Here is a 20,904-nt window from a genome sequence, read left to right as displayed (position 1 = left end):
ATTATTTCATCAGAATATAAAATTATAATTTTTCTTTATATTAGACCATTCATCATATATCGATAATATGGTCTGCAAAAGCCAAATGATAGGCATAGTAATCATTTAAAATGTATCTTGACAGAGCTAAAGGAAACTTTAAAATAAAATAATACTTGTTTAGTATATTTGTATGACATAATATAGACAGCATTGTTTGGTAGCTGTTATTTCAATTTAAATTTTACTCTCAGTATTTATAATCAAGAATTTAGTAAACTATTTTTTAAAGCCATAATTATATTCTCAACCATAAGATTTTAAGGACTATAAGTTAATCCAAATACAGTGACATTTAAGTGAATTTGCCAAATTTAGTGGAAATTAAAACAGCATTGGAAAATACATTCAAGTAAGTACACTGATGAATATATATAAACATTTAAGGAAATCTCCTATTTCCTTCTATATTCCCTCAAACCCAAACTCCTTACACCTGACTCAGAATTTGATAGAGCCTAAAACTGATTAATAAAAGACTACCACACATCATTTTTATTCAGTGTAGTTGATTAAAGATTGCTGCAAATTTTTGTCATCCCCCCTCAAAAAATAGTTTATTTGTCTTTCACTTCAGTCAAGGTTGGCCTTATGTATAGAAGAGTTAACATAGCAGGCTTTAGTCTGTCTGTCTATTACGGGCTAAATTGTGTCCTTCCAAAATTCACACATCATTTTTTTTTTACATTTTTATTTATTTATTTGACAGAGAGAGAGAGAGCACACAAACAGGGGGAGAGGCAGGCTTCCCACTGAGCAGGGAGACCAATGGATGTGGGGCTTGATTCCAGGACCCTGTGATCATGACCTGAGCCGAAGGCAGATGCTTAATTAACTGAACCACCCAGGTACCCTTCAAAGATCATGTTAGTGTTCCAATTCCTGGTACCTCAGAACATAACCATATTTAGAAATAAGGTCTTTGAGAATGTGAATAAGTTAAAATGAGGCCATTTGGGTGAGACCTAGTTTAATATGACTGGTATCCCCATAAGAAAAGGAAGAGATAACAGGGAAGTGCATCCACAGGGGAAAGGCCATGCGGAAACGATGAGAAGGCCATCTGCAAACCAAGGAAAGAGTCTCACTGGAAACCAATCCTACCAGTACCTTGAACTTAAAATTCTAGCCTTCAACAACATCCCAAAACTAAATAATCCAAATAAAAATGGGCAGAAGACATGAACAGACATTTCTTCAAAGAAGATATGGATGGTCAAGAGACATGAAAAGATGTCCACCATCACTTACCATCAGGTAAGTCCAAATCAAAACTACAATGAAATATTACCTTACACCTGTCAGAATGGCTAAAATCAATAAATACAAGAAACAACAGGTGTTGGAGAGGATGTGGAGAAAAAGGAACACTTGTGCACTGTGGGACTGCTAACTGGTGGTGCAGCCCCTCTGGAAAAAGCACGGAGTTTCCTCTAGAAGTTAAAAAGAGAACTATCCTATGATCCAGCAAACACACTACTGGGTATTTACCCAAAGAATAAAAAAACACTAATTCTATGTCTTTCCCATAATTGACCTGGCAGCTTCCACATCTTGGAACATTCACTATGTGTGAAGCCAGATGTCATGTAACAACCTCAACTACTCTAAAAAACTGTGAGAAAATGCTGTTAGAAAACTCAAGGTAGTCTGTAAGGAGTTATCCTGTATCTACTCCACTTGAGCCTTCAAATAACTCTATTTTCCACCCACTTGTAAGACCCCAAATAAGAACTGTCTAGATATGTTTACAACCTAGAGAATCATAAACAACAATAAGAAATTATTGTTTGGGGCACCTGGATGGCACAGTCGGTTGAGCATCCGACTCTTGGTTTTGGCTCAGGTCAAGGGTGATCTCAGGGTGGTGAGATTGAGCCTTATGTAGGGCGCTCCATGCTCAGTGCAGAGTCTGCTTAAGATTTTCTCTCACTCTCCCTTGCCCCTCCTGGACATGCTCTCTCTCTCTCTTTCTCTCTCTAAAAAAAAAATGAATAAATCTAAAAAAAGAAATTACTGTTTTAGGTTGCCAAGTTTTGAAATAGTTTATTACACAGAAACAATCATTTTATTTTTAATGTACACATTATTGATAATAGGTCCTTATTAAAATTTGTTACCAACAGGAAAACATTTGGTGCCATTTTGTATTTAAAATTATTACCATATCATAAACACATTCCTTAAATCTATAATCAAGTGTGGTAGCAAAAGAAACAAAAATAAGGGAATAAAAAGGATATCAGAATCAGGAATAATCTTCAAATCTGATCTTTTTTGATATCTCATATATAATACATTAAAAAATCCTGCAGAGTCACATTTAAAATATGTCCAAAATCCCACCAACACTCACCCTACTCAACCTTTACCACTCCAGTTTTGTCTGCCATTATCTCTCACCTATAGGGGCCTTGATGTCCTTCTTCTACCATGTCTCCGAAGTTAGAGTAATAGTTTTAAAATAAAGTCTAACTTTCATAGAGACATCACCAAAGGCAAGGGAACAAGGGCAAAAATGAACTATTGGGACTTCATCAAGATCAAAATCTTTTGCACAGCAAAAGAAACAAAACAAAAGACAGCTGACAGAATGGGAGAAGATATTCGCAAATGACATATCAGATAAAGGACTAGTATCCAAAATCTATAAAGAACTTATCAAACTCAACACCCAAAGAACAAATAATCCAATCAAGAAATGAGCAGAGGACATGAACAGACATTTCTGCAAAGACATCCAGATGGCCAACAGACACATGAAAAAGTGCTCCACATCACTCAGCATCATGGAAATACAAATCAAAGCCACAATGAGATACCATCTCATACCCATCAGAATGGCTAAAATTAACGAGTCAGGAAATGACAGATGTTAGCAAGGATGTGGAGAAAGGGGAACCCTCCTACACTGTTGGTGGGAATGCAAGCTGGTGCAGCCACTCTGGAAAACAACATGGAGTTCCTCAAAACATTGAAAATAGAGCTACCCTACAACCCAGCAATCACACTACTGGATATTTACCCTAAAGATATAAATGTATTGAGCCGAAGGGGCATGTGCACCCGAATGTTTGGAGCAGCAACGTCCACAATAGCCAAACTATGGAAAGAACCTAGATGTCCATCAACAAATGAACATCTTTTATAACTGCCATGAACATCTGGATAAAGAAGATGTGGTGTATATATATATATATATATATATACAATGGAATACTATGCAGCCATCAAAAGAAATGAAATCTTGCCATTTGCAATGACATGGTAGAGCTAGAGGGTATTATGCTGAGCAAAATAAGTCAATCAGAAAAAGACAATTATCATATGATCTCTCTGATATGAGGAATTTGAGAGGCAGGGGGAAGATTGGGGGATAGGGAAGGAAAAAATGAAACAAGATGGGACCGGAGAGGGAGACAAACCATAAGAGACTCTTAATCTCAGGAAACAAACTGAGGGTTGCTGGGGGTTAGTGGGGGAAAAGATAGGGTGGGTGGTTCATGGACATTAGGGAGGGTATGTGCTATGGTGAGTGCTGTGAAATGTGTAAGTCTGATGATTCACAGACCTGTACTTCTGGGGCAAATAATACATTATATGTTAATAAAAAAGAATTATCTAAAAAAAAAAAAAAGAATGATCTGCTCTCCACCACCAAAAAAATAAACAAACGTTATATTTCATTTTTATCCCAGAGGGGTGAGCAGTCTTTATGAATATAAAAAGAGGATGCTTAAGTCATTTTTTCCTTAATAAAGAACTTTTATATAAAAAATTTAAAAAATCGAAGTCTATGTCCTTCTTTTTCCCAAACACTCTAATGGTCTCACATCTCATATAAAACAGGATCTCAAGCCTTTCTTTGGACTACAAGGCCCTTCATGACCTGGTTTCTCTCTGACCTGATATTACTTGCCCCCTTAGTCACTCTGCTCTCTATTGATCCTGAAATGGCCTAGATGAATGGCTTGCTCCCTTTCTTCATTATGGTCTCTACTAAAATATCCCTTAATGAGAATGGCTTTCTTTGGCCATCTGTTTGAAAATATCATACTTCAGAGTTACTTTCTGTCTTCCAAATCCTGTTTCATTCTACATCATAGCATTTACCATCGCTATCTGAGGCATTATATATTTATTGTCTCTTCTTTATCACTAGAGCCTAAATACCATGAAAGCAGGAATTTAGTCTGGGTTGTTTACATTGAAACAATGTAAAGGGCCTAGAATATTATCAAACACAACTCAGTAAGTTGATTCACTAAGATATGAATGAGCAAATGAATGAAAGAATATATGAATGAATGAGTAGATGACACAGTAAAAATTATAGGATATATACCACTTGGGATTATTTTTGGGACATGAAAAAAGTGATTTCCAATAATAAGAGAGACCATTAAATTCACTGAATGAGAAACAACAGCAATAAACACTCACACAAACTCCCACTCTCCTAGAGTCTCCAAATGTGCTCTTTTCTATTATATTGTCAGACAAAATAAACTGACACTACTTAGTATGCTGACATTACAACATACAAAGAATAAAATATCAACAGTGCTTTGTTTATAATGTGATTTTTTCCAGTATCTAATGTGATTGAACAATGTTGCTTCAGTGGAGCTTGCATTTAGGAGGTTATCAGGTTAATCTGTGGGGGAAGGTTTGGGAAATTAAAGAAAATATACAACAGTGTATTCCTGATAAAAAGATGCCATAGGTCCTTATGCTTGCAGATCTATTAATTATGTATTTCTTTTTTCCAAGTAATGTTTTATTATATTCACCAGTTTTCCCTTAAGACAGATTCATTGTATTTATTCCTTCTCCCTCGTAATTAATGAACATTTCCATTAATTATTTTTCATATAAGGAATCTGATATATGAGCTTATCTGAATACTCAGGGCAGGAAATAAATAGCATGCCTTCTAGAAATGACTATTAAATACTATTCTTCAGCAAAGTAAAGGATTTATGTTTAAAGTGCATTACTGCTCTCACATTTGGAAATAAAGTTCAAGGGATTAAGTGGAAATAATTCTGCTTCATGTTATTTGTAACATACAGAACCTCTTGCCTTAAATTTAGAGATACCTGTTCTATGAAATCTAATAGTTAGTACATATACTGATACCATGTGCTATCTGAAGCACTTTCTATTTGTTAACTTTTTTAATGTTATAAAAACCCAATGAAGAAGAATTTGCTGCTGTTCCTATTTTATAGATGGGAAAACTAAGATGCCAAGTAACAGGTCAAGGTCATACAGATAGAAAGTGTCAGAATGGAAATTTGTCCTGGAAATCAGTGATCATTATAGAAACAATAGATAAATTTAAAGTATCATTCATCCAAATAGTTAATGGTTGATAGGTATTATTTTCTGGTATTATTATTTTTTTTTTCTACACACTATTCACTTTATGTAAGAGCAAACTATGTTTGTTACTAAATGCTGAGTTTAGGATCTATGGCCAAGAGGAATTAGCATCATTTCTTTCTCTAATATTCCAGGAGTGCATGGCAAGATGAATTTTTTGAGACATTAATTTATTTCCACCTCCTTATCCCTTGCTTTAATAAGGTGGCACTAAGAAAAATCTTCAGACAGTTCAGACAATTCCTTTTCTCTATTCTGTTTCTAAAAAGTGCGTTGAGAAGATTTTTTTTTCCCCCCAGGCTCTGGTTGATTAAAGGAGAGAGGAATAATCTCCAAGGGAAATTAAAAAAAAAAAAAAAAAAAAAGGAACTTCTTTAGTCTAGACTAAATGGTGATTTCTGGAGATGAGAAAAAGGAGTCTAAGAACTTTGGATTTCACAAGGAGAGAAGACTCTAAAAATATCCCAGAACCACTCTGGGTCAGCTCCTGAGGAAGGTAGCTGGGTCTCTAACAGGCTGGCTCCATTGTGAATTGTAGGCACTAGATGCCCAATTTCATTAGACATTCCACAAAGCTAAGTATCACAGAAAAGCAGCTGTCAATGGGCCAGGAAGAGCAATTAGAAAATGTTTATTTAAAATTAGATTTTGAAAATTGGTGAATGGAAGGTATTCATTCTTTAATGCCTTTGTGTACTCTTGAAACAGAGTGTAAAGAAAAACAGAGCTGAATTCATTTCCATCCATTGACTTTATCGCATGATAAGGATAAAGGGGCAAGGTTGAATAATGCCATTTATTAACATACCTAATCAAATAAAAGATGATTTTTGGAGAAAAAGGGACTAAAACCTAGAGATCATGCTTCAGTGAAGTGCAAATAAATTTTAAAGTAGGGCATAAATACGGGTGACAAAAAGAACATGGTCCATAATAAAGTGTACTATTTTGGAGGGTTCAAGAACAGTAAGTTAGTTTTAACTTCAAGACTGTTAGTTCCAGGAATGGACTGAGGCTGCTAATAACTGTGTGTATACAAATAAATTAAAAGGATCATCTTATTAAAGAACAGGAATATTTGGTGACCTCCAAGGCATTGGGTGTAGAATATCTATCTGACTGAGTCTGACATAGGGAGAGAGGGGCAGGTTAGACTGGAAGTGATTTAGGTTGACAGAAATCAAGAATTGCAGAGGAAAAAAAAAAGCAGAATGAGTTGGAATGGACACATCAAAGTTAACATTATCAACTTGGTTCTGTGTTATTCTATAAAAAGAAGCATAAACAATGTAATTAACAGTTAAGTGGCCTACTCAAACTCACAGATAACTGATCTTGAAATTTTATGATTCTATTATGGTTATTTGATAAAATATTCTTCCCACCCATGCAAAATTAGTTATACCTTGCCCTTCTGTAATTATATTGTGGTAGGGAACATACCATTTGTGTAGGTCACCCTGAATGCTTTATTAAAAAAATAGAGATTATACATTTGCCTTTTGTTTCCAAATATATGTCCATTAACAACTGCCCAATTATATAAACTTGGAATCCTAGAAATTTCTCAGCACCAGAAGTGTGACTGGGAAGTCTGTGAGTTTATGGTAGTATATGTAGAGAATTGTGCATCAAACATCTTTCTCTATAAAGGGATACACTCAAATGCTTTCATGGTCAGACATGCCTACAATAGAGAATGATGAGAACAGTGGTGAATAAGGACCTGTAGTCCTTGTTTACAAAAAAAGCTCTTCATTTACAAATGTAAGAGCTTTACTTCATAATTTCAAACTTAAATTTCTGACACTATTAAATAGTAGTAGGATGTTATTATATATGATAAAAAAATATAAAAAAGGATAAGTAATATTCCTTTCACAAAAGAAGTAAAGGAAGAGACACTAAACTACGCTGGCTACCAATGCTAATTATATATTATAAGTGCTTAGAAGATTTAACTGCTTATAAAACCACTTACATACATTAACATGGGAACAATATTGATTGAACTACAATAATAATATTTATATTAGCTTTGTGTCAGCACATTTTGGAATATATCTGACCTTTTATTTTACTTCCATTAAAAAATACATTAATTTCAAGGATAAGGACTATAGTCATTATCAATATATTAAAAAGAGAAAATGGTTTCTAATAATGCTTTGAGAATTCAATTAAAATCTTGTTAAAGATATTTTTCATAGATTTTGTCCCATATACCATAAGATGGAAACACTGAGTAACACTAAATTTTGAAATGTTAGTATCTTCTTGTTGTAGAATAGACTTCTCAATAAATAATGTAATCAGAATATTACTCATATTTAACAATTCTCTGATACAAAATAACCTTTAAACAATTATTATTGTCTATCATTTTTTCAAGATTTATTTATTTATTTGAGAGAGAGAGAGAATGTGACGGGCGAGGGGTTGAGGGAGAGGGAAAGAGCATCTCCAGCAGACTCCCTGCTGAGCATGGAGCCAGATTTGGGGCTGTCTCATACCCTCAGATCATGACCTGAGCTGAAATCAAGAGTCAGCTGCTTACCTGACTGAGCCACCCAGTGCCCCTTGTCCACCATTAAGCAACAAAGCATCTTTAATTAGAAAACTAAAGAAGGGAGCCTGGGTGGCTCAGTGGGTTAAGCCGCTGCCTTCAGCTCAGGTCATGATCTCAGGGTCCTGGGATCGAGTCCCACATCGGGCTCTCTGCTCAGCAGGGAGCCTGCTTCCCTCTCTCTTTCTCTCTCTCTCTCTGACTGCCTCTCCGTCTACTTGTGATCTCTCTCTGTCAAATAAATAAATAAAATCTTAAAAAAAAAAAAGAAAAAGAAAAAAGAAAACTAAAGACACACAATGTAATTCATAACTTTCTAATAACAATACAGCATGAGTACTTAGAAATAAATACCAGTCACTGTACTAGGTTTAAGCAGTATGAAGTTGAGTAGGTTATGCTCTTCATATGAAAAAGAAAAAAAAAACACATTAAAAAAATAATTTTATGATAAAATCCAAAAATCATGAAAACCATAATGAATCCCAAAATGCATACCTCCCTGTCTTTAAACCAAATTAAACTGAAACTATTGCATGTAAGTTAAGTGTGTCATCTCAACATTCCAAGTTTTTTCTTCCCCCATGATCTCGAGGATTGCCTTTATTTATAACAATTTCAATGAAACTCAAACATCCCTGGTACAAATATAAAAGAGCTGACCTCAAGCTCTGGTTTAAAAAGATACATCTAACCTTAAACAGCAAAACAAGAAAATGACTTCTTTCTTGTAATACATATAGTCTCCCAAGCTGAAGAAATCTACAAACCATACTCAATTACTTATTTCCTTATTTCCTTAAATATTTTTAAGATATAATGTGTTTGGAGGAATGATTCCACATTTCAATTTTTTATTTTGATCATTATTTTATAAAGATCTCATAATCACTTAATTACAAGCTAGAGTCATCAATGAAAATTTAACCAACTAATGGAAATGTAACAACTACTCAATGAGGGCTAAAGAATGGATCCTGAATTTATTACTGAAATTAAAATAAATAAGCGATTCAAAACCTCTAATTCATGTGACATCAAACTATTGCAAAGAAATCACTGTTTCCTGCATGCAAGGCAAATCATGTAGTCTATAAAGTATTAACTTCTATTTCAAACAGTACTTTCATTTACCAACCAGAATGACAACAAAACAACAAAGATTTTACCAGTTGAAATTAGATCCTTACATATTAAAGCAGTTCACCTTACCATCTATATCATGCAATATTTTACTATAGTAAAGTAAGTATCCTAAAAGTTTAACAAGTAATTATTTTTTGTTTATTTTTTTACCTTGAAAGGCAATGGCTCTTCAGTAAGAGGACTAACAGGAAGTGAAGTGGTGCTACTTGCTGGGCTCATATCTGCACTCTGCAAGGAAAACATAACTGAATTAAACAGATATATTCTGGTAAAGAGATAGATTCTGGTAGATATTTTTATTATTCCTAGTTTAGAATCAAATCCTTCTTTTTCATAAATAAATAATAAATGAAATATGGGTGGAAAAAATTCACATTATATTATATTCTGAATCATTCCTTATTTAGAAATGGTTATCTGAAAAATTTGCTTGCTTATCACTTATTAATGTACATTTTAAATGCATTTTATTAAATATCATGATCATCTTTGTGCCAGGACAGTATTTTAAATTTTGTTTGCTTCCTTTAGACTTTTGCCCCCTTTTTTTAAAGATTTTATTTATTTATTTGACAGACAGAGATCACAAGTAGGCAGAGAGGCAGGCAGAGAGAGAGGAGGAAGCAGGCTCCTTGCTGAGCAGAAAGCCTGATGTGGGCTCGATCCAAGGACCCTGGGATCACAACCTGAGCCAAAGGCAGAGGCTTTAACCCACTAAGTCACCCAGGCACCCTCCCCTTTTCTTTTGAAAGTTATACTGTATCTGCGCTGATTTCCAATGTTTTAATTTCGCTGTCTTTCAGGCTGATTTTCAAACATATATTGGAAAGTTATTCACTTTTATTTAGTGAAAATTTAAGTAACTGTACCCAGTTTTCATTCATTATTAAAACTGTTTGTCATCAATATGTAATTGGAAAATGAAGAAACATTAAAATTTTAAATTCCCATATCCATAGCCCCTAACACTTTATAATCTTTCTTACATTCTGCTAAACAAAACAAAAGTGCAAGAACAAAGGATTTACACAAAGAATTATTGGAATGTTTCTAATGCAGTTCTTCTAGTCTTGTAAAAATGTAATAAATTAAAACTTCTTAAAAAAGAGATTAGCCTAAAAAAAAAAGAAGTATGGGTTAGAAGCTTACCATTATTTTTTCTAAAAGCAAGAAAAAAATATTGATAGTAGGTAGCAACAAAAATTATGTTACTATATCCTTAATTCACTCTGTCAGAATCAATCTTTCTTTTAAGTAGATAAGCAAATAAAACACTGAAAAGAATGAACAGCTACATATTCCAGCTTGGTTACCAACTGTGCAGGCACTCAAATACAGAAAAATTTGCAGTGAAGATTAAAGCAAAAGAATGGATTAATTTTGATTGTGATAAGGGAATAAGTAGACAAGTCTGGCTGATTTAAGTACCAAAAAAAGACCACATTCAAAGAATAGATGCTACAACTGTTAAAATTCTTAGAGTCTCTTTCCATTCATGAGGTTATTTTCAATTCATTTGATTTAGGTGTACCATAAACTGGACACATTTTAAATATCCTTAAAGTGGGATTATTTCTGACTCTATTTCAGCAACAATGCATAAGGACTATAAACATAGTTTACAATCAGTATAATCTTTATATAACATGTATTGCACCTACTTCAGAAACTGATCTAAGATTGCACATTGACTTAAATTGTTTAAAGGAGGAAGTTAGGTAAAAACTGAACAATAATTCTACTGAAGGCAGCAGAAAAATACATACACGAGAGCTGAATTAGCTACTGACTTAATTTCTTCATTTATTCAGAACTTCTTGTCCATTATTTGATCAAAATCAGGAAATATTCTGAACTGCTGCCTTTCACTATCTGATTATATGATATAATAGAAAAACAAAGGTCTTCTTAGAAATGAACTTACAACAGGATTCTAAAATTTTAAAAAATGGGTAAAACTTCTTTTCCAGACTTGAAAAACAAGACTCCCGAGCTGTTTTTCTCATTGGATTTCTCATGAGAAATTAGGCAAGTAATAGAATACAGTTCATATGTAGTTGAATTATCTGGAATTTTCCTTAAGAACTGATACTCTGCATAGCCTCTTAAAGTATCAGGCCCTTAAAAATCATATGTTCAGAAGACAGAGATGACATCCAGTTGTGAAAATTTAAAAGCTTGTATCATATTCTCACAGATGAAGATTTTTGAACTTCCATAAGAACATGAACCAAAATCAAGTTTCATGGTTAACTTCTTTTAGGGTTGAGGTCTCCCACAACTTTCCAGAAATAAATGTGTCATTCCCAAGCACTGTTAGAAAGCAGACTCCAAAATTTGCATCATCTAACCTTGAATCTTTGAATGTCATTCTTAGAGAAAACTGTGTTCCAGCTTTAACTTTCAAATCCATCTTATGGAATGACACTTTAATTCTATTGCTCTTAGGGCATCTTGAGAAAAAGGTTTTTAAAAAACAAATCAATCTTATGTGACATCTGATACACTGCACTTAATTATCAAGTTGAAAAATACAAAGCAAAAATAGAAAAACTGTATCTTCATTTTTAGCTTATTGTTTTTCCATTTGCATTTCAGTGATCTGTAATTTAGGTGCTATTTCAATTTACTTACACTTTTAGATATCTGATACTATAGTAAACCCTTCAGATATAAATCTTATCCATACTTCATACTTTAATTAGCTTACCCTTTCATTTAATGATAGCAATTCCAGTGCAATTGCATATCTAAATACAAATTAACAAAGTACTTCATAAGTTACATTTGAAGTTTTTAAAAGCTAACAGTGTATATGTTCTTTCACAATTTTCCTCAAAAAATATTTTGTTAGAATTATAGCTTCATCTGTTTTTGATATATTTCAGATATTTTGGAAACGGCCAGTTCTTAATAATGTAAAAGTGGCTGTCTTTGGGATACAGAATTATTCTGCAAAATAAGCAAATCATCTCAACGACAGGAACCTCCTTAATTCTTATGTAACATACTTCAACTTCCTGACCCAATAGAGACTGCATAAGATGTTCCTGACAGGTTAAGACTATCTTAATTATAACAGGTGTCCTAAAAACCTGATTTTCTGGTTCTATGTCTAATAGATACCTGCTTTTTTCCGACACTAGGGTGATTAAATAATATGAACATTTTCCCATAGTTAAAATATTTTTTTCACCCAAACTGGTGGACTTTCCCCCTTTTATTTCTATTGCATATATGCTAGTTCTCTTTTATTTTTCTCGAAATTGAGCTTAATGTTAAGCATGACCTTTAAGTTTAATAATAAAATCTAGACAAGTACTTACTTTTTTTTTTAAGATTTTATCCATTCATTTGACAGACAGAGATCACAAGCAGGCAGAAAGACAGGCAGGAAGAAAGACAGGCAGACAGAGAAGGGGAAGCAGGCTCCCCGCTGAGCAGATAGCCTGATGCGGGGCTCGATCCCAGGACCCTGGGATCATGACCCGAGCCGAAAGCAGAGGCTTCAACCCACTGAGTCACCCAGGTGCCCCACAAGTACTTACCTTTTTACCTTTGAACATGTCAGAGATATTCTAGTGACTGTCACCCTCTTCTCATGCATATTGTTCTCCAGATTTCATTCTACTTATCTGTCTGAAAAAACTATTCATTTGTTGTTGCTGTTTCCATTATATAATTCCCCTAAATTTACAAACTACCTCATGCCTCACCTCCAACCCATCCTCTTTATTTTTTTTTAAGAGTTCGTTTTTTTTTATTTTTTAATTTTTTATAAACATATATTTTTATCCCCAGGGGTACAGGTCTGTGAATCTCCAGGTTTACACACTTCACAGCACTCACCGTAGCACATACCCTCCCCAAAGTCCATAACCCCACCCCGTTCTCCCAACCCCCCTCCCCTCAGCAACCCTCAGTTTGTTTTGTGAGATTAAGAGTCACTTATGGTTTGTCTCCCTCCCAATCCCATCTTGTTGCATGTATTCTTCTCCTACCCCCTCAACCCCCCATGTTGCATCTCCACTTCCTCATATCAGGGAGATCATATGATAGTTGTCTTTCTCCGATTGACTTACTTCGGTAAGCATGATACCCTCTAGTTCCATCCACTTGCCGCAAATGGCAAGATTTCATTTCTTTTGATGGCTGCATAGTATTCCATTGTGTATATATACCACATCTTCTTTATCCATTCATCTGCTGATGGACATCTAGGTTCTTTCCATAGTTTGGCTATTATAGACATTGCTGCTATAAACATTTGGGTGCATGTGTCCCTTCGGATCACTACGTTTGTATCTTTAGGGTAAATGCCCAGTAGTGCAATTGCTGGCTCATAGGGTAGCTCTATTTTCAAAATTTTGAGGAACCTCCATGCTGTTTTCCAGAGTGGTTGCACCAGCTTGCATTCCCACCAACAGTGTAGGAGGGTTCCCCTTTCTCCGCATCCTCACCAGCATCTGTCATTTCCTGACTTGTTAATTTTAGCCATTCTGACTGGTGTGAGGTGATATCTCACTGTGGTTTTGATTTGTATTTCCCTGATGCCGAGTGATATGGAGCACTTTTTCATGTGTCTGTTGGCCATCTGGATGTCTTCTTTGCAAAAATATCTGTTCATGCCTTCTGCCCATTTCTTGATTGGATTATTTGTTCTTTGGGTGTTGAGTTTGCTAAGTTCTTTATAGATTTTGGACACTAGCCCTTTATCTGATATGTCATTTGCAAATATTTCTCCCATTCTGTCAGTTGTCTTTTGGTTTTGTTAACTGTTTCCTCTGCTGTGCAAAAGCCTTTGATCTTGATGAAATCCTAATAGATCATTTTTGCCCTTGCTTCCTTGCCTTTGGCAATGTTCCTAGGAAGATGGTGCTGCGGCTGAGGTCGAAGAGGTTGCTGGGTTTTTTGATGGGTTTTGATGGGTTCCTTTCTCACAAGGATTTTGATGGGTTCCTTTCTCACATTGAGGTCCTTCATCCATTTTGAGTCTATTTTCGTGTGTGGTGTAAGGAAATGATCCAATTTCATTTTTCTGCATGTGGCCGTCCAATTTCCCCAACACCATTTATTGAAGAGGCTGTCTTTTTTCCATTGGACATTCTTTCCTGCTTTGTCAAAGATTAGTTGACCATAGAGTTGAGGGTCTATTTCTGGGCTCTCTATTCTGTTCCATTGATCTATGTGTCTGTTTTTGTGCCAGTACCATGCAGTCTTGATGATGACAGCTTTGTAATAGAGCTTGAAGTCCGGAATTATGATGCCACCAACTTTGGCTTTCTTTTTCAATATTCCTTTGGCTATTCGAGGTCTTTTCTGGTTCCATATAAATTTTAGGATTATTTGTTCCATTTCTTTGAAAAAAATGGATGGTACTTTGATAGGAATTGCATTAAATGTGTAGATTGCTTTAGGTAGCATAGACATTTTCACAATATTTATTCTTCCAATCCAGGAGCATGGAATATTTTTCCATTTCTTTGTGACTTCCTCAATTTCTTTCATGAGAACTTTATAGTTTTCTGAGTATAGATTCTTAGCCTCTTTGGTTAGGTTTATTCCTAGGTATCTTATAGTATTGGGTGCAATTGTGAATGGGATTGACTCCTTAATTTCTCTTTCTTCTGTCTTGTTGTTGGTGTAGAGAAATGCAACTGATTTCTGTACATTGACTTTATATCCTGACACTTTACTGAATTCCTATACAAGTTCTAGCAGTTTTGGAGTGGAGTCTTTTGGGTTTTCCACATATAGTATCATATCATCTGCGAAGAGTGATAGTTGGACTTCTTCTTTGCCAATTTGGATGCATTTAATTTCCTTTTGTTGTCTGATTGCTGAGGCTAGGACTTCTAGTACTATGTTGAATAGCAGTGGTGATAACGGACATCCCTGCCGTGTTCCCGACCTTAGCGGAAAAGCTTTCAGTTTTTCTCCATTGAGAATCATATTTGCGGTGGGTTTTTCATAGATGGCTTTGATAATATTGAGGTATGTGCCCTCTATCCCTACACTTTGAAGAGTTTTGATCAGGAAGGGATACTGCACTTTGTCAAATGCTTTTTCAGCATCTATTGAGAGTATCTTATGGTTCTTGTTCTTTCTTTTATTAATGTGTTGTATCACACTGATTGATTTGCGGATGTTGAACCAACCTTTCAGCCCTGGAATAAATCCCACTTGGTCGTGGTGAATAATCCTTTTACTGTACTGTTGAATCCTATTGGCTAGTATTTTGGTGAGAATTTTCACATCTGTGTTCATCAAGGATATTAGTCTTTAGTTCTCTTTTTTTATGGGATCCTTGTCTGGTTTTGGGATCAAGGTGATGCTGGCTTCATAAAATGAGTTTGGAAGTTTTCCTTCCATTTCTATTTTTTGGAACAGTTTCAGGAGAATAGGAATTAGTTCTTCTTTAAATGTTTGGTAGAATTCCCCCGGGAAACCATCCGGCCCTGGGTTTTTGTTTGTTTGGAGATTTTTAATGACTGTTTCAATCTCCTTACTGGTTATGGGTCTGTTCAGGTTTTATCTTTCTTCCTGGTTCAGTTGTGGTAGTTTATATGTCTCTAGGAATGCATCCATTTCTTCCCGATTGTCAAATTTGTTGGCGTAGAGTTGCTCATAGTATGTTCTTATAATTGTCTGTATTTCTTTGGTGTTAGTTGTGATCTCTCCTCTTTCATTCATAATTTTATTTATTTGGGTCCTTTCTCTTTTCTTTTTGAGAAGTCTGGCCAGGGGGTTATCAATCTTATTAATTCTTTCAAAGAACCAGCTCCTAGTTTCGTTGATTTGTTCTATTGTTTTTTTTGGTTTCTATTTCATTGATTTCTGCTCTGATCTTTATGATTTCTCTTCTCCTGCTGGGTTTAGGGTTTCTTTCTTGTTCTTTCTCCAGCTCTTTTAGGTGTAGGGTTAGGTTGTGTACCTGAGACCTCTCTTGTTTCTTGAGAAGGCTTGTACTGCTATATATTTTCCTCTCAGGACGGCCTATGTTGTGTCCCACAGATTTTGAACCGTTGTGTTTTCATTATCATTTGTTTCCATGAATTTTTTCAATTCTTCTTTAATTTCCTGATTGACCCATTCATTCTTTAGAAGGATGCTGTTTAGTCTCCATGTATTTGGGTTCTTTCCAAATTTCCTCTTGTGATTGAGTTCTAGCTTCAGAGCATTGTGGTCTGAAAATATGCAGGGAATGATCCCAATCTTTTGATACCGGTTGAGACCTGATTTAGGAACAAGGATGTGATCTATTCTGGAGAATGTTCCATGTGCACTAGAGAAGAATGTGTATTCTGTTGCTTTGGGATGAAATGTTCTGAATATATCTGTGATGTCCATCTGGTCCAGTGTGTCATTTAAGGCCTTTATTTCCTTGTTGATCTTTTGCTTGGATGATCTGTCCATTTCAGTGAGGGGAGTGTTAAAGTCCCCTACTATTATTGTATTATTGTTGATGTGTTTCTTTGATTTTGTTATTAATTGGTTTATATAGTTGGCTGCTCCCATGTTAGGGGAAATCCATCCTCTTTAAATCAACACTACTGAAGTATAATACACTGTGCTAAAATACGACTTTTGAAAGTATGTGGTTAGGTGAATTTAACAAATGTATACACATGTAACTACCAACTAAATCAAGGTATAGAACAGTTTCATCGCCTCAAAATGTTCCCTCATGCTCCTTTGCATTCCAATGCCACCCCTTCCTGGTCCCAGGCAACAATGATATGTGGTATCACTATAGGTTAGTTATGCTCTCCCTAGAAGTTCACATAAATGGAAATGTACTATATGAACTCTTTTGTAACCAGCTTCACTCATTCAGCAAAATTATTGTGAAATTCATCATGTCATGTTGTTGTGTTTTTCAGGATCCATCCTTTTAAATGTAGTGCAATATTTAAAGGCAAACTCAACTTGTTTATCTAATCACAATTTGTAATCTAATCCAGTCTGGGGCTATTGCAAAGAAACCCATGCTAAACGTTTGTGTATATATTTTTTTAAGATTTTATTTATTTATTTGACAGAGATCACAAGTAGACAGAGCAGCAAGGAGAGAGAGAGGGAGAAGCAGGCTCCCTGCTGAGCAGAGAGCCTGATGCGGGGCTCGATCCCAGGACTCTGGGATCATGACCTGAGCCGAAGGCAGAGGCTTTCACCCACTGATCTACCCAGGTGCCCCTGTGTATATGTTTTTGTGGACACATGTTTTCTTTTCTTTTTTTTTTTTTTTTTTTAAGATTTATTTATCTGAGACAGAGAGAGAGAGCACATGAGCAGGGCGAGGGGCAGAGGGAGAGAAAGTATCCTCAAACAGATTCCCCACTGAGCATGGAGCCCCACACTTGATCCCAAGACCTGGAGACCATGACTTAGCCAAAATCAAGAGCTGGACACTGAACTGACTGAGCCACCCAGGCACCCCTGTTTTCATTATTCTTAGATTAGTATCTCAGTGAAATTACCCGGGCCCTTGGTAAATTTGCATTCAATTTTATGCCAACTTCATAACAAACTGACAAAATGACAAAGGGGTTGTAATACATTGTACTTCAATTTGTATTGTATCTCAGCAATATTGGCATTATCTTTTTTTTTCTTTGCTTTAATTTTAGCTATTCCAGGGATCTGTAATGATAGCTCACTGTGGTTTTAACTTCAATTTCCATAGAAAACTAATGATGTTGAGCATCTTTCATGTGCCTGTTGACCATTAGTAGAGCTTGTTTTGTAAAGTGTCTGTTAAAATATTTTGCCTATTTTTCTTTCTGATTGGGTTATTTGGATATAAATCCTTTGTCATATATGTATATTATCAACATTTCACCCAGTTTGTGGTGTATTTGCTTCCTTAATACTGTTTTCAAAAGAATCAAAGCTTTCCACATTGTTTTTGTTGTTATTATTATTATTATTATTATTATTTATGGTTTATACTTTTGGTGATTGACCTAAGAACTCTTGACCTACCTCAAGTTCACAAAAATTTTTTACTTATGTTTTCTGCTACCAACCTTTCAACTCATATATCATGGCCAAAAAAACAGCATAGTTAGGTTTCTATTCTTTGAAAACGCTTTTGCAATTTTTTTCATATAATACACACATTAAATAATACTAATGTTGTATTGTACACAATCTAGCATAAAATTTTCACAGAGATTAATTTGTATTTTAGCAAGTTACCTCAGACACTTTTGCCAGTCTCACTTATTTGATAGGAATCTGACAGTTACCAGTGACTTAACATACTTTAATTATAATAAACAAAAATGTGAAGGTATTATCTGCTTGTGGGTTTGTCAAAGGAGGGGATGAAGTCTTTGCTATAATACTGAAAATTTTAAATTAATAAAAGAGACTCTCATCAGATGGTGATTATGGAACTTCCTGGGCAGATGAATGGAAGAAGGAGAGAAAATGAAGTTTTAGGTGGGAAGGAAAATAGAAATGGCAAGAAAAGCAATGTGTGTACCATCTTTTCTGTTGACTCATCTTTGAAGAAAAAAAGAGGGCACAAGTAGAAACAGAAATAGCTATTTTAAATAAAATTCTATGAGATAAGATGATGAATATTACCCTCTTGTTCAAATTTCTCAATGGAATAAAAAAATGATTTAAGTACATAGATAAGTTCTGCAAATACTATGCCACTATGGCATATTAAGACGCCATACAAGAGGAAAACAGTGGCAGGAGGCTAAATAGAACTTTCTTAGGCTCCTATGAGAGGACTCTTAAAAAAATATATACGAATTATCAAGGATAACTTATTAAGAGGCTGGAAATAGCAAATAAGCGACCTCAATGAAATCTTCAGACTCAAGTATCTGTTGGCAACTCTGACTACTAATCTAGTATCTACTTTGACTATCAACACTGATTGCTGACTTACTAGAAGTCATTCTTGATGAAAAAATAAATGTACAAAAATAAGTATATAAAATATAACTATATTAAAACAGCATTTCTATTAAAAAGAATCCAGAAAGTGAACAGTAGGATTTGCAAATCATAGCAGGTGTTCTTTCCCAAATAAATAATGAAAGAAACATTTTGTTGTAATAATAATCATGTTCTCCCAGGTTAAATTTCAGACCACAATTTAGAGGAATGGTATATTATGTGTTATTATAAACAGTGTTTTAAAAGTCTGGCTAAAAAATCTAAACACTCTCAACGAACACTGCTCAACTGTTAATGACAAAGTGTACAATTGAGGGATTTGACACTCAATATACTGTCACTACAGAAATAGAGAAATTAAAGGGTAAGAGATGTCATTAATACTTGCTAAACCAGAAAAGAATTTTGATACTTTGAATGGCACATCTTCTCTAAGCTTCTATTTTTATTGTTCAAAAAATAAAACATGCATGCATTGTAATAACCTTGACAAACATAGTATTCTATTCTTTCTTTTGACATGAAGAAATGAACTCTTGACTGATTCACAATCTATACTTGATACTGTAAATGGTTATAAAATTGTCAAGTCAGCCATTTATATGATATAAAAATTAAAATTCAGTTTTGAAAGTCTTCATTAATTCATAAATTAGGTAGTTACTTTAAGAATGCATTTTATTTTATTATTATTTTTTAAGTAATCTGTATACCCAACATGGGGCTCAAACTCATGCTGAAGAGTCATAGCTCTACCAACTGAACCAGCCAGGTACCCAAGGAGTTAACATGAAATGAGATAATTTTTAACAAGAATTGATAATATTTTTTATTATATATTATATATTTATTATATAAGCCATATTGTATTTTTCTTCTGATTTTGGGAGGGAATGTGCTAATTTTATCAAATAAAATATTCTTTCTTAATGCCCAATGCCTAGATACTCCTTTCTTCTAATAAAGGAACCATGGCTCCTTGGAGAAATTGTTGATTCCAGGGATGGGGCAAAGAATGTACTAGGTGATTCTAGACCATCTTGTTGTTCCAGAAAGTGAGAAAATGCTCAAAAGATATAAGGATGGAGTAAGCCAAAGAGATAAAGGAGCCAATGTGAAAGAGCGCCCAAATGCCAGAGCTGGAACAATTTGAGCAGCAAAATAAATAACATGGTATTGGAGTTATAATTCAAAGGTTAAAACGAAATTTTAAAAATCATGAATTCATATAGAAATAAGTAAGGAATGGAAGAAATAAGTAATTGGAGAGAAAAGTCAAATCTCTCTCACAGGAGAATTTCAATAATTTATGCAGATACTCCCGTTCTTCAAGACGTGGAATTTACACCCCACCCCACAACCAACCCCCAGGCTGTGTTTAGTCAGTTAATTCCAAAGAGCAGAGTATGAAAAGGGGAAAGGTAACATCACAGTGGAGAAACTCAGCAGATATTACTTCATCCACGTGATCAAGGTAAACACCATCTAGACAGCATGACATAATATCATGAGGGATATTTCACCTTTGTGGTCTTTCTCCCATCTCAGTCTAATTATGAGAAAAATATCAGACAAACCCAAATTCAGGGCCATTCTGCAGAAAATCTAACCAGTCAAAGTCAAGGTCATTAGGACAAGGCAAGTCTGAGAACTATTACCAATCATGTCATTAGAGAGACATGATGACTAAATGTAATGTGGTATCCTGGATAAAATAGTGGAGTAGCAAAAAGGTATTAGGGAAAACTGGTAACATTTTAATACACTGCTAAGTTTAGTTAATAGTAATGTACCTATATCGGTTCTCAGTTGTGACAAATGTACTCTGCTGAGGTTAAGATGAT

At 34.8% G+C, this 20,904-nt stretch overlaps 1 protein-coding gene across 4 annotated transcripts in view; it reads right to left on the bottom strand.

The window, feature by feature from the left end:
- CCSER1 (coiled-coil serine rich protein 1) overlaps positions 1–20,904 on the bottom strand; it is a 760,495-nt gene that overhangs the window by 185,739 nt on the left and 553,852 nt on the right. For all 4 annotated transcript variants that reach the window (XM_047717985.1, XM_047717986.1, XM_047717984.1 and 1 more), the window contains exon 7: positions 9,290–9,367. In XM_047717985.1, coding sequence (XP_047573941.1) covers positions 9,290–9,367 — 78 coding nt within the window. The remainder of the gene's footprint in view (positions 1–9,289; positions 9,368–20,904) is intronic.

This window comes from Lutra lutra, chromosome 2 (genome assembly GCF_902655055.1).
Source record: "Lutra lutra chromosome 2, mLutLut1.2, whole genome shotgun sequence".
Classification (NCBI taxonomy): Eukaryota; Metazoa; Chordata; class Mammalia; order Carnivora; family Mustelidae; genus Lutra; species Lutra lutra.
Note: the sequence above shows the minus strand (reverse complement) of the source record. Positions and strands in the feature narration are given on the sequence as shown.